This window comes from Artemia franciscana, chromosome 2, assembly GCF_032884065.1.
Source record: "Artemia franciscana chromosome 2, ASM3288406v1, whole genome shotgun sequence".
Classification (NCBI taxonomy): Eukaryota; Metazoa; Arthropoda; class Branchiopoda; order Anostraca; family Artemiidae; genus Artemia; species Artemia franciscana.
Window position 1 is genome coordinate 66,715,588 of NC_088864.1, and position 13,015 is coordinate 66,728,602.

At 33.5% G+C, this 13,015-nt stretch overlaps 2 protein-coding genes across 2 annotated transcripts in view; one reads left to right on the forward strand and one right to left on the reverse strand.

The window, feature by feature from the left end:
* LOC136043984 (ankyrin repeat and LEM domain-containing protein 2-like) overlaps positions 1 to 3,433 on the reverse strand; it is a 94,461-nt gene extending 91,028 nt beyond the window's left edge. The window contains exon 1 of the mRNA XM_065729068.1: positions 3,341 to 3,433. Within this exon, the coding sequence (XP_065585140.1) occupies positions 3,341 to 3,401 (61 nt within the window). The 5' untranslated portion in view covers positions 3,402 to 3,433. The remainder of the gene's footprint in view (positions 1 to 3,340) is intronic.
* Positions 3,434 to 3,468: 35 nt separating this feature from the next.
* LOC136043982 (yemanuclein-like) overlaps positions 3,469 to 13,015 on the forward strand; it is a 66,916-nt gene continuing 57,369 nt past the window's right edge. The window contains exons 1-2 of the mRNA XM_065729067.1: positions 3,469 to 3,727; positions 10,320 to 10,430. Of these exons, the coding sequence (XP_065585139.1) occupies positions 3,563 to 3,727; positions 10,320 to 10,430 (276 nt within the window). The 5' untranslated portion in view covers positions 3,469 to 3,562. The remainder of the gene's footprint in view (positions 3,728 to 10,319; positions 10,431 to 13,015) is intronic.

Sequence of the window (13,015 nt, forward strand, 5' to 3'; positions counted from 1 at the left end):
GCAGAAAAACATGAGCCCCATTTAAGAGTGAAAAACAATTTTATCATTTCACAGTTGGCAGTGACCTACATAGCAAGAGAGCTTAGACATTGAAAAGTATCAGGTCTTGATGGTATTAGTCCTGACCACTTGTATTATGGTTGAGAGCTTTGTTTTAATCATCTGATGCAAATGTACCAGATATGTGTTGATAGCAGGATGGTTCCTTACTCATTATTACCAGTATTTTGATTAACATACAAAAAAGGGCAAAAACCCAAACCAGTGTTCCAGGTTAAGACCAATTATTGTGTTCTGAGAAAGATTTTGGAATTACTATTTCTTTCTAAGAATTCTAGGAAATATAGGGTTGATTACCAGCAATTTGGATTTTGTCAAAACTCCAATTATGCATTTATTAACAAACTACTAAAGGCAATTATTGGATATTTCAGCTGCTTTGACATGGTAGCGCAATCTCAGATTTTCTTAAAACCACTAGAGTAAAATGTTAGTACATATGTTTTAGGACTCTTGTCTTAATGGTACTCATCAAGCTGTGTGAGAATTTGAGTAGATCATTGGCATATATTTTGGTTTAATAAGCTTGAATTCCCCCAAGTACTTCAATGAAGAACTTAGGAATAACCTATGGTGAAAATATTAGAAGCACCCACTTGTTTACAATTGAAAATATTGAAAAGAGTAGCCTATATGTACAAGCTATAGCAAATTTATTTCTTTTAAATATTCCCTGGATAGAAAAATATTGTCAGAATTACATTCAGCTGTACATCTTTCTTACCTTATTTGTGTATCACCTGAACAGTGTTAGGAGTTATGCAATTGGTTAACTCCTATTGATGGGTCTAAGCTTTGGTCTGATTAATGCAAATGCTTACAGTTTTTGCTATTACATCTAGTTCAAGAGAGTAACAATTTTGTTTTGGATCTCTACACCATGGTATTGTGAATTGAAATTACAATTTTCTACAGCCTATATATTAATAGAGTACATATTAAATTAAACTAAAAATATTAAATATAGCTATAGATGTTAAATATAACTATAGAATGTTATATATAAGGTTTAACTGACTATATATTAAACCTATATAATAACAGAGTATTCAGACAACCAAAAAACATACTTGCCTCTGTAATCAAAATTTCTTTTCAGACCTCCTGACACTTTCTTAGCTATGTAATGTTCAAACTGTCATTACTAGGTTCTTTTTGGGCAAAAAAAGTTGCAATCAGCATCAATGCATCAAGACACATCTGATCTTCTCTAAAATGTAGCCATATTGGCTTTTTCTTGATAAAATTAAGTTAAAATGGCAGCTAATACTATATTGACAAAACTATGCTCCAAGTGTTGAAAATTCTTCTCTGATGTAGTGGAACAGGGATGTCTGATGTAGGAGACCAACTAAAAATGATTCTTCAGGAAAATTCAAATGTAGATATTGGCTTCTATTATGAGAATCATTTTTTTTTTAGAATATCTTGTAGTAACCTTGTTAAAATTTTTGATAGGCACTCATTGGCCCCATCAAAATATAGGTGACTCTGTTGAAACTTTACTGAACATGTAAAACAGAAGAGAAACAATTGGTGTCAAAATTCAAGGGTCCTCTGACAAATGAATAGTTGTCAAATTTACAGATATCTTCTCAACAAGAGATGTTGATGATTATTTTTTGTAACTTGATCAGGGGGATCAAGGTGGAATACTGGCTTGATGCCAGATCTTTCTATCATCTGAGGAGCTACTGCTTGGCCTCATTCTATGTTCATATTTTTAAGCATTTGGCTTGGTTGATCACAACAGCCTAGTTCATTTACCACTGAATAAATTTGAAGTACACTGTCTCTTAGTAAATTTTATACAGATTTTCTTTCAAATAGAACCCAAGCTGTAAAATACAAAACCCCCTCTAATTAGATTCTCTCTGAACTCCCCTCTAATTAGCATGGAATTCCTATCCCACACAAAAAGCTAATGGAATATGTTAAGCTTCTCAGTGTCACAAACTTTGAATAATGTTAAGTAGGACATGCATTTTTCAATAATTCTGGACTTTTCAGACAAAGGATAGTCAAAACAAAAAATTTTAAAGTGGATTAAACTGATAGATAAGCTTTGAAATAACCAAATGTTGGGAACACAAACTGTGAACAACAAAGATATCTTTGCTGGACTATTAAAGCTGAGAGAAAGTGGACCATTCCATGTAGCATCTATAAAGAGACCTATACAACACTATTATACCAAACATTATATTATAGAGACCTAGTTCATACAATTACACTCTATATGATCATCCAATTTTGCCCTTATACTTGAGGTAATTTTTTCAGTTTTTTTGCTTCTACTATGAAAATAGTATTTTATACACTTACATATTCAAAAAAGTTGAAGAGAAACAAAGAAATAATGTATAAAGAATAGGCATGTTAAATTCACCAGGATCCACCCACAAGTACTCCCCAAGTATTTTGACAAAGTATTGTTGAATTGGGTTCTAACATACATTGCAAACAGGTAACTTTTTTGTTCTGTCAAATTTGTAGGGTGAAAATGCTCTAATTTAATAAAATCAGATTTTGCACACTTTTCTGATAGAACTTCAAACTTCTAATCAAACAGTTAGATTCAAAGATATTTTTTCTATATAGGCAACTGAAACCCTTTTCAAACCAAAAGTTTTTAAATTAAGCAATATGTAGTAGCCTAAAAAAAGGTGTTTTTAATACACCTTTACCCTTTAGCCTAGGTTTAACCTACCTGTCTCTTAATACATAGGTTTGAAAATTTGTAAGCCTAGGCAGTTTTACTTGTTCATGTTCTGTTCAATTTCAAGTGAGCCAATGACTATTTGTTACAGTTATTTTCTATTTGATTGGTGAATTCTTTTGCTTTGCCCCTTGCTTTACACTATAATTTTTGTGTGAGTGGCACCAATAAAATATCATCATGAAGGGTTTCCTTATGAAAAGTAGGCCTAGCACTGCTTAAGGATAGTGCATCCTTTGCTACTGAAAAGAATTTATTCTTTAAATGTAAGTTAGTATAAAAATGTTTTTTTGGCATTTTGGCCTCAATGTCTGAGAGCCTGGCCTAGAATAACAAAATTGGAAAAGGGAGGCATAAGATCAGAAAATAAAGACCTTAATGATTTGATCTCTCCTAAAAAAGTGAACCCTCTTCAACAGTATCTTGGTATTTTAAGCTACGCCTATAATGTATGTAAAGGATAGCCTAGTCAAAGGCAAAACCTAGGTTTCCAAAAGTGAGATCTTGACACTTTTGAAAGCAAAATCTTTCAAAAAATTTAGGCATTGGATATATAGCAACCTTTATCTTTTAGAAGCTGTATGCAATCTGAAGGATAGGCTATTCCATGAAATTCCGGCATCACGTGTTTTTTGAATTTCAAATTATTTTTAAAGTAGATGGCAACATATGAAATAAAGTGGCGCTGGATTTAAATTCTTTGTGCCATGTTGGAACACAGGCAAAGTGAAGGGGAAAAGTGAAAAGTGAAACAAGAGAAATTAAAATTGTGATGATTTTAGCATGTCTGTGCCAAAAAAACTATCATTAACCAGCTTAGGATCTCCAGCCCCATCTAAAAAGGATAAGACCTTAGCAAAAGCGTTACGTTTCGAGATAAATATAACAGAACCTAGCAAGGATGAATTTTGCCAAGTTAGCTATGAAGAACTGGTTTCGAATTACCTGGTGAGCTATTATTCTACCCCTCATATTATATTTAAGAACCCACATTCTATTACGTATCTTCGATTTATAAAAATGACGTTAATTTTGTTGTTTCCTTCTACTGATATTACGAAAGTGAAAATCATCAAATTTCCCTCCAAAAATCTAAAATATTATTTTGTATTTATAAATTTTCTTTTATTTCCAGCCTTATTCAAAATGGCTGAATATTCCCCCTTGATCATTGAATATTATTTTTTGTACATTTTAGACAAACTTTTATAAGGTTTCCCAAACTTCCCCTAGAAGTGGAAGCTTGATTTCCTTTATTCTTTGGCTGAAAGGAAAATATTATTTCTTTAGAAATATATTTGGATTGCATTTTATTCTGCATTTTAAGGTTTTTTTTAGGCTTTTATCAAAAATAGCAAAACTAACAAAAGGACAAATGAGTGTGAAAGCATGCATTTATTTGCTGTGACTTCACATATATTTCTTTAAGGCAATAATTGCGCTGCCTTATTGATTGTTTGTTTTGAAGCATCTTATTTTCAATATTCATGTTTATTTTCAATTTTTTAAGGTTTTATGAATATTTTATTAGCCTAAACCCTTGAGGGACCCATAAACTGGTTTCTTCACGTAGGCAGGATTCGATAGATAACGAGCGAAAACATCAGTAAACACGATAATAATTTCCTTTTTTCTAACCAGAAAAGTGGCTCAATAAGCTAATTTGCATTATCTTTTATTATTCTTATATTTATTTCGTATCTTTTCAGTATTTCTTCTTCTTTTTCTCTTTAACTTGTTTCCACTATTTTAAAGGAAGAAAAGTAAGCTGAAAAATAAGTATGCCTATGAACAATTTGCCAATCCTTGATTTCTGAAGATTTATGTCAATTTTGATGCAATACTTTTTTATCTAGTCCTCTTCTTTATCCATTTCTTGTTTTCTTCTGACCATTTCTGTCTCTTTTTTATTTATTCTAATTCAATTTTAAGTTTATGCTAAATTAAAATATTTGATAATAAATTAATGTAGGCCTATTCATTTATGCTTTTTAAGGAAACTGAATCCGAGTAGTTTCAAAATTTAAAATCAGGTTGTTATATCGCTTTTTATGGGTCTATTTGCGTATTTTTATTGATACATAATTAGTGCATATAATTAAATATAGGCACTTATTGATACTATAATAAAAAAAAAATGCTGAAAAAACAAGGTGACGCCAGTTAAATTCGCTATCTTGCCCAAATTGGCTTATGAAGATATGGGATAGTTTGCCAATTTGTTTATAATTACTTTTAATCAGTGAATTAACACGATTTTAAGTTTTCAAGGTCATTTGCAGTATAATTTTATATGGGTTGTGCTTTGGAGATTAGTTATGAAGCCGGATTCTATTGGTATCCTATGTGTGATGTTAGATTTGAAATTTTTAACACAAAATTATTTTGATGAGCACTTATGTTATAACGGGCGGAAGTGACGTAATTCTTAATTACGTGGATCTTTAATTATTATAGAAATAGTTTTGGGAAAACGTTATGTTGCAAATTTTAATATTCAGGGAAATTATTTTTCTTTTCTGTCTTCGCTATTGTATTGTCAATTAAGGAAGTTATTTAATCAACCATCACGTTAATTTTCAGAACAGAAAATATTATTTTTATTGTAGGTGTATACAGGTAATTAAAAAGTGAAAGTTTTCTAAATTCTTATGTGGTTTACATTCTATTGAATCCTCAACAAATTTGAAAATATTGATAGGGGTGCATATAGTAAATCGTGGACTTGGAGGAGAGGGGGGTCAGGACCATGGGCGCCAGCGGGCTGGGAAACAATGCCCCCTCCCTATAAAACAAGGCGCTATAAATATAGGAACACTAAAAATATTTGGATTGAAGTCCTGCTTAACGAAAAAAAAACAAAACTGATAGCTCTTCCCCTCCCCCTGGGAATTACCCGGTGCCAATTATGGTCTGGCGCCTTCGGGAAAAGGGCGGGGTAGGAGCAATGGACAATAGGGACATAGCTCAATGAAACTGTCATTGTAAAGTAAGTTACCGAAATATTTTTGTTGCACCAGTTCTTAATTATAATAATGTATTCAACGCATGACGTCACGTCTATGAAAAACAAACTAGGGGAGTTGGGGACAGACTTTGGTCTATTATCTTTTAACGGAAGGTTTCCAAGAAAAGAGATATACGACTCAGTGTAAAACTGGCTGGTTATTCAGACTGGCGATAATAAGATTTAGTATTGTGATTGTGGAAAATTATAATTGATGACAAGATGCGTTATACGCGGAACCAGTGACGGATTGTATGGGAATCGGGTTTTTTGAGGACGTGTGAAAGAAGACAATGAGATAAATCATTTTTGTATGCGAAATGCGTGGAATGTTTTGGTGCTTAGGCTGAAGTGAGGATTTATTGGCTCGGTTCGGGAAAATAGGTAATGAAATAGGAACAGGCTCAGTGTATTTTGAAGAAGGTGACGTAGCGTATGAAAATCGGGTTTTTGAAGACACGCAAAGGTAAACATTATACGGGAATACTTTTCATGGCAAAATGCGTGGTGTCATTGGCGTGATGGATGATTTGTTTGAAAGGTTATTAAAGAAAAGGATTGAGATGGATAAAGGGAAGCCATGTTTTAATTGGGGGATGGTTTTGTTATAGTACAACGATTTGGATACGCCTGTATAAGGATTTTTGAGCTTTTATAAAAATTCAAAAGTACGAGTGAAAGGAATATAGTAGGAAGAACATTTTCTGTTTGAAAATCATGGAATGAGAGTATTATTTGCAGAGAATGTTTATTTTAAGTGCGATATTAGAGCCAACGCTTGAGCGCTGCTTCTATTTAAGAGACATGTACCTCTCATGCATTATTTCTATATTTTTGTTTGCTTTTCCCTGGACTATTTGTATGGAAGGGGTGGCTGTAGAATCTTCGGAGGAGGTTTATTAGATTAGAAATAGAAAGTGTACTTGTGTATTATTCAGAACACACTCAATAAGTGAAATTAGGTTCTTTTGTGAAATAAACTACGATGCAGGTACATTTTAATGAGATATTTGATACTTGTTCATTATTCATACCACACTCAAGAATTTTACTGAGAAAATCCAGTTTCATAGTCATAAAGACAAAACTCAATTAAGTTTGCCGCGCATAGTGATAGAAGATAGTGTCTGAACATGGATTTTGAAATGCAGATTTGGGATTTGCAAATGACTGAAAAAGAGGCAATTATATTTCCAGGATAAGGGGCTGTTGCCCACAACAAAAGAGTGCGTGAATGGACACAACATGACTTTATACTCTTACGAGAAGGGACATTTTTGGAAGTGTAACAATAGGCCATGTTTGAAAAAAGTCAATTTGCGTGTAAATACGTGGTTTTCTGACAGTTAGAATACCATTTATTATTTTATTAGCTTTATTTAAAGTTTGGGCTATATATTTGCACATTGGGGGTGCATTATATCAATTACCTAACTTAGTTTAACCTAATCACCTCTACAAATAAAACATTTAATTAAAATATACCTGCATCGTAGTTTATTTCACGAAAGAACCGAACTTCACTTATTGAATTTGTTCTTAATAATACACAAGTGTTGGGTCAATTTTCGAGCATGTACTGGCTAATACACAAGTACCATTGTTTTATTCAGAATTTTCTCAGATGTCCGTAAAATATACTTCCATCGAAGACTTGACACTGCATCCTCTGGGGCATTGACCGCAATTTTCCAGTTGTTTACAGATGGGTTTTATAATGGAAAAGAGAGGGCATTTTTCTATCTTGGCTGGCTAATTGGCTGAAAAAAAAATTCAGAGACCATTCCCTGGATCATTCCCCTTTCCAGGGACCAAAAACATTGGAGGACAGCTAGTCCTCCTCCCAATCCCTTTTATACCCAAAATTGTCTGATCAAAATTTTGAGATAAAAATTTGGTCAATGTTCCTATTACCTGAACAATTGTTTAGGGTCATGAAACCATTGTTAATAGATGCATTTTGACTTTTGGAACATATTTTCTCTCTTGCAAATTACCGCAAACTCACCGTTATGGAGCTATTATATATTTGCACATTAGGGGGGAGGGGGGTAAAGCATAGCATATATTAAATACAGCAATGGTTAGTTTACGTATTTAATATATGCTATGCTTTACCCCCACCCCCTGATGTTTCTTTTCCCCAGGGGTCATCGTATAGACCAAGTGGCCCTAGAATGTCGCAAGAGGGCTCATTCTAACGGAAATGAAAAGTTCTAGTGACGTTTTTAAGTGACCGAAAAAAATGGAGGGCACCTAGGCCCCCTCCCACGCTCATTTTTTCCCAAAATCAACGTATCGAAATTTTGAGATAACCATTTTTTTTCGCATAGTCGAAAACCATAGTAACTATGTCTTTGGGGATGACTTACTCCCCCACAGTCCCTGGGGGAGGGGCTGCAAGTTACAAACTTTGATCAGTGTTTACATACAGTAATGATTATTGGGAAGTGTACAGACGTTTTCAGGGGGATTTTTTTTGGTTTGGGGGTGGGGTTGAGGGGAGAGGGCTATGTGGGATGAGCTTTCCTTGGAGGAATATGTCAAGGGGGAAGAGAAATTCAGTGAAAAGGGCGCAGGATTTTCTAGCATTACTATAAAAAAAAAACAATGAAAAAATAAACATGAAAAAGTTTTTCAATTGGAAGTAAGGAGTAGCATTAAAACTTAAAACGAACAGAGATTATTAAGCATACGAGGGGCTCTAAAAATACTTTAGCATAAAGAGCAAGGTATTTAGGAGGAGATAAATAGCTCGCTCTTTATGCTAAAGTATTTTTAGTAATTTCAACTATTTATTCTACGGCCTTTCTGATTCAGGGGTCATTCTTAATGAATTGGGACAGAACTTAAGATTTAGAGTAAAGAGCGAGGTATTAACGAGGGGACAAACCCCCTCATATATATAATAAAAATATAAGAATATAAAAGTTTGTTACGTAAGTTAATTCTTAAGTTACGTAAATTTTGTACTAATAAAAACGTTCGTTAAAAATTAAAAGTTCTAGTTGCCTTTTTAAGTAACCGAAAAATTGGAGGGCAACTACGCCTCCTTCCCCACCCCTTATTTCTAAACTAAGAGAAAGCCTTTTGACCAGAAAAAAGAATTGATATTCAAATTTCGTTTTAATAATTTATGTGCGGAGAGCCAAAATCAAACATGCATTAATTCAAAAACGTTCAGAAATTAAATAAAAAAAACTATTTTTTTTAACTGAAAGTAAGGAGCGACATTAAAACTTAAAACGAACAGAAATCACCCCGTATATGAAATGGGTTGTCACCTCCGCAATCCCTCGCTCTTTACGCTAAACTTTGACTCTTTGCCACAATTCTACTTTTTAAAACAATTAAAAATTTTAGCGTAAAGAGCGAGGGATTGCGGAGGGGACAACCCATTTCATATACGGGGTAATTTCTGTTCGTTTTAAGTTTTAATGTCGCTCCTTACTTTCAGTTAAAAAAAAAACTAGTTTTTTTATTTAATATATATAAATATGCATGATATATACGCATATAATACGCATAATATGCTGAGTTATGCACCATTAACAATGATATTCTCAAATTCCAAGTCCCAGCCACTGCAAATTAGAGCCAACCAGAATTTTTCTGCCAGTCAAAAAAAAATTAGAAAAATCTGATTGGCTCAGATTAGTCCTAGCCAAATTTTGGTATTAAGTAAAATCTTGTTTTAAGTGGCCCTTTACTTGGTTGTTGTAACCCCGAACGGAGGATTGATGAATAACTTTCCGATTACACCGTCCAATATAGTCTAATAATTAAGGTCTGTGTGTAATTATCGAATAAAAAATTAAGACGTTGAAGCTCCTGTTTCCATGAATTTGCAGGGGAACTGTAAATAATTCGGCCAAAGGTTTTAATATATTTGTATACCATATAAAATATTTGTATATAATATTTGTAATTTTTCTATATTTTATTATGTATCTATATTTTATAGTGACTATTTTTTTCCTTTTAGCTTGTACATAAAAGAAAAAGAAAGTTTACGAGTATTTTTCATCAAGTAGATAAAATATTTCTAAAGGTCTTGTTTATCAAGACTGTTCATATCAACATTTCCCTATAAAAGGTCCTTTTCAAGATTCGGCTTTATAGAAATATATATTTATATATATATATATATATATATATTTAAAAAACATTTATTTATATTCAAAATTTATTAAAAACAAAATAAACATATTTCAATATATAAATTAAAAAAAACATTTATTGGGAGTGGGGAGTTAATTTTTTTTATATATATATTATTATTGTTAGCCTTGTTTATGTATATTCTGGTATTAAGGGGTAATTGAGTGAGAGTGTTTTTGTCCTTCTTTAATATTTGTTGTTTTTTTTTATTAATTAGGTTGAGAATTAGAGGATTGCAGCCGTCCAACATCAGGCTGTTTGACCCTTCCCCCGACGGTTGTGTGTATTTATGCTTTTTGTAATTTAGTAGTTAATAAAGAGTTCATATAACAAAAACTCAGTGAAAGCTAAGCGTGATACCTCTTTTTTCAGAAGAAGAAACGAGTTCAAGAAAAGGGAGTAAATGGATCAGGCCTTGACCCTTTTGCATCTGATGATGAAGACCAATTGAAGGAGCTAGCTAAGAAATATGAATTAAAATATGTGAGTATTTAAGTTGTCTAATTATAATAATGTATCTAAATCAAGAAAATTCTCACTGTCAAGGCTGCTATGGGGAGGATATCTAGGTTTAACGTCCCACTTAGAATGTAGGAAATTGTCTGTTTGTTCCCTCTGGATGGATGGATTCATCCCTCTGGATGAATGACACTGCCTTATGTTTTTATACTTTTGTTTTGAGATTTCTGTTAAACAGCATTGGAAGTGGCGATTAGACCAGGTATGCCTCCCCCACAACTAAAATTCAGCTTATGGGTGCCCATGTTCCACACCGACAGGATAGACACCTTCGGATGCATTTTCCTCTTGTGATATCCAGATTTTTATAATATTGTCTATGATTTCTTATATATATTATATATTTTTCAAATATTTTGCCCGTATTCTGCGTTTGTGTACGAATCTGTGCCTTCTGGAAATGTTCGTTCCCGTCCAAAATGCATTTTGAAAGGATCTTGCATTGCCACTGCTGTTGATGATGATAGGATAAGATAAAGTTCAACCAAAAGAAAAAGAAAAAATCAGTAACATCCCCACAAAGGTTCCGTGGCCCGTAAAAGAAGGGAATCACGAAATAAGAATTTCAACTATGAATCATTTCATCACATAAAATAAAAAAAAACATCTACTCATAAAGATAAAGCTAACAAATTAAAGAGAAGAAGAGACAGAAGGAAAGTGAGTTCATTCAAAATGACAAAACCCCCACCTGAAATCAGGCGATGCGGGACTCCAGAGACTTGGCAAAAAGAAAAAAATATATATCATGAAAAGAGAAATCACCAATGCTACAGCACAAACACAAAAAAAAAAAAAAAAAAAAAAAAAAAAAAAAAAGAGACAGAAGGAGAAAAGGAAGACTGTTTTCCTAAATTAGTGATTAATATAGACCAGCACTTGAATGGGGCCTTAACCCTACTCATCCATACAATCACATAGGTCAAACAGCATAGCCACGCACAATCAACCATAAAGAATAATCCATGGACAGGCAGTCATGTCGTCAATAAGTATAAGTCGTCATTTACCGAACAATAGAAAAAATAATTCAGAGGCAACACCCAACATAAGGGCTCATCAGGAGAATACACTGGCCTATATAGGGTTTCGCCACTCTAAATTCTCTACCCAGCACAGTGTTGTGGCTACCACAGAATATCCATGGCATCCCCGCGTCAGGTATCACCCACAAAATACATGCCTATGAAAAAAAAACCAGCAAATGTAAAACAACCAAGTAAAACCAAAACAAGCTTATCCTATTAATATATCCCTCCCTTTAGCAACAATAGGTAAACTAAATATTATAAATTTTACCAAATCACAAATATTAACACATTGCAAAAAACCTGAATGAACTAAACAATTATAGAATTCATCTTTACCATGTGGCTAATTTTTCAATTTTTTCAATAAAAAAATTCAGTTCAAATTCAGTTTTTAGTCTGGCTACGTTTAATTCTATCATACTGGAAAAAAAATTGTGTGTAAGTATTGTTGCTGCTTTTGTAGATTAAAGTTGATTGTTCATCACTAACGCTTTTTATGTGCTGGTCACTATCGTGACAAACTTGAAACAAACTAAACCGAAACTTCGCGAAATACTCTATGGCATTTGTCTGAGATACTGTTAAAGTTATCAAAGATGGGGCGCTTGTATGTTACTTTGAAATTAACAAGAGATGCTTATATTTCTAGACTATTTGATTTGCACGTGGAGTAAAATCCGGCGGACTCCAAGGGCGACTAAATAAAGAGCGCCTAAATAAAGAGCGCCAGGCATGCAAGCTCTAAGATTAAACATTTGGAGGTGGTGCCAATAATTATTAGAGGCAAAATATTTAACGGAGAACATGCAAGCCATCGTATCTATCTTTAGTTTTTCTGCTGCTAAACACAATCATCACTGCTGCATATTAGTTCGAGAGCCATATGTACAGTGACCGAAGCCCGTCACAGTCACACTTTCAATTAAAAAAAAAGAAGTTTTTCTTGATTTCGACTCCTCACTTGTACTATAGGAGCGGGAAACATGGTAATAAAGGCTTATTTCATGACTAATTTGCTTTCGAGTATATTTCATTGTATAAAAGATACAATTCTGTATCTTTTATCTGATTCGGCATACAGATAGAAATATTGCTCTTACAAGCTTCCATCTTTACCAATTTGAGAAAATCGTGCATTAAATCTTCAATCTGATCCTTCAATCGCACAAATTACGCTTGAAAATCGAACGCATCCCTTCTCACCAAGCAATGGAGGCATGGTCGGTGCTGTATTCACGCGTAACTATATTGCAAAAATTGCAATCCTCTACTGTGATTATAGTGTAACCCGACCATAAGACTTGCTTTGGATCGGAGTAACTTGTGTATGGGATTGCAGTCTACGATAGACATCGTTGTGCCCAAAAGTTAGAGTGTATTTACCACCTTTTTTCCACATTTTTTTCCATAGTCGACTAAAAATTTGGCTCGCGAAACAAAATTTGACTCCTGTCACAGCACTAGTATCTGAACAAGCTCGTTCTGAACTGATCTGATCTATTGCAGTTCACCTACCGC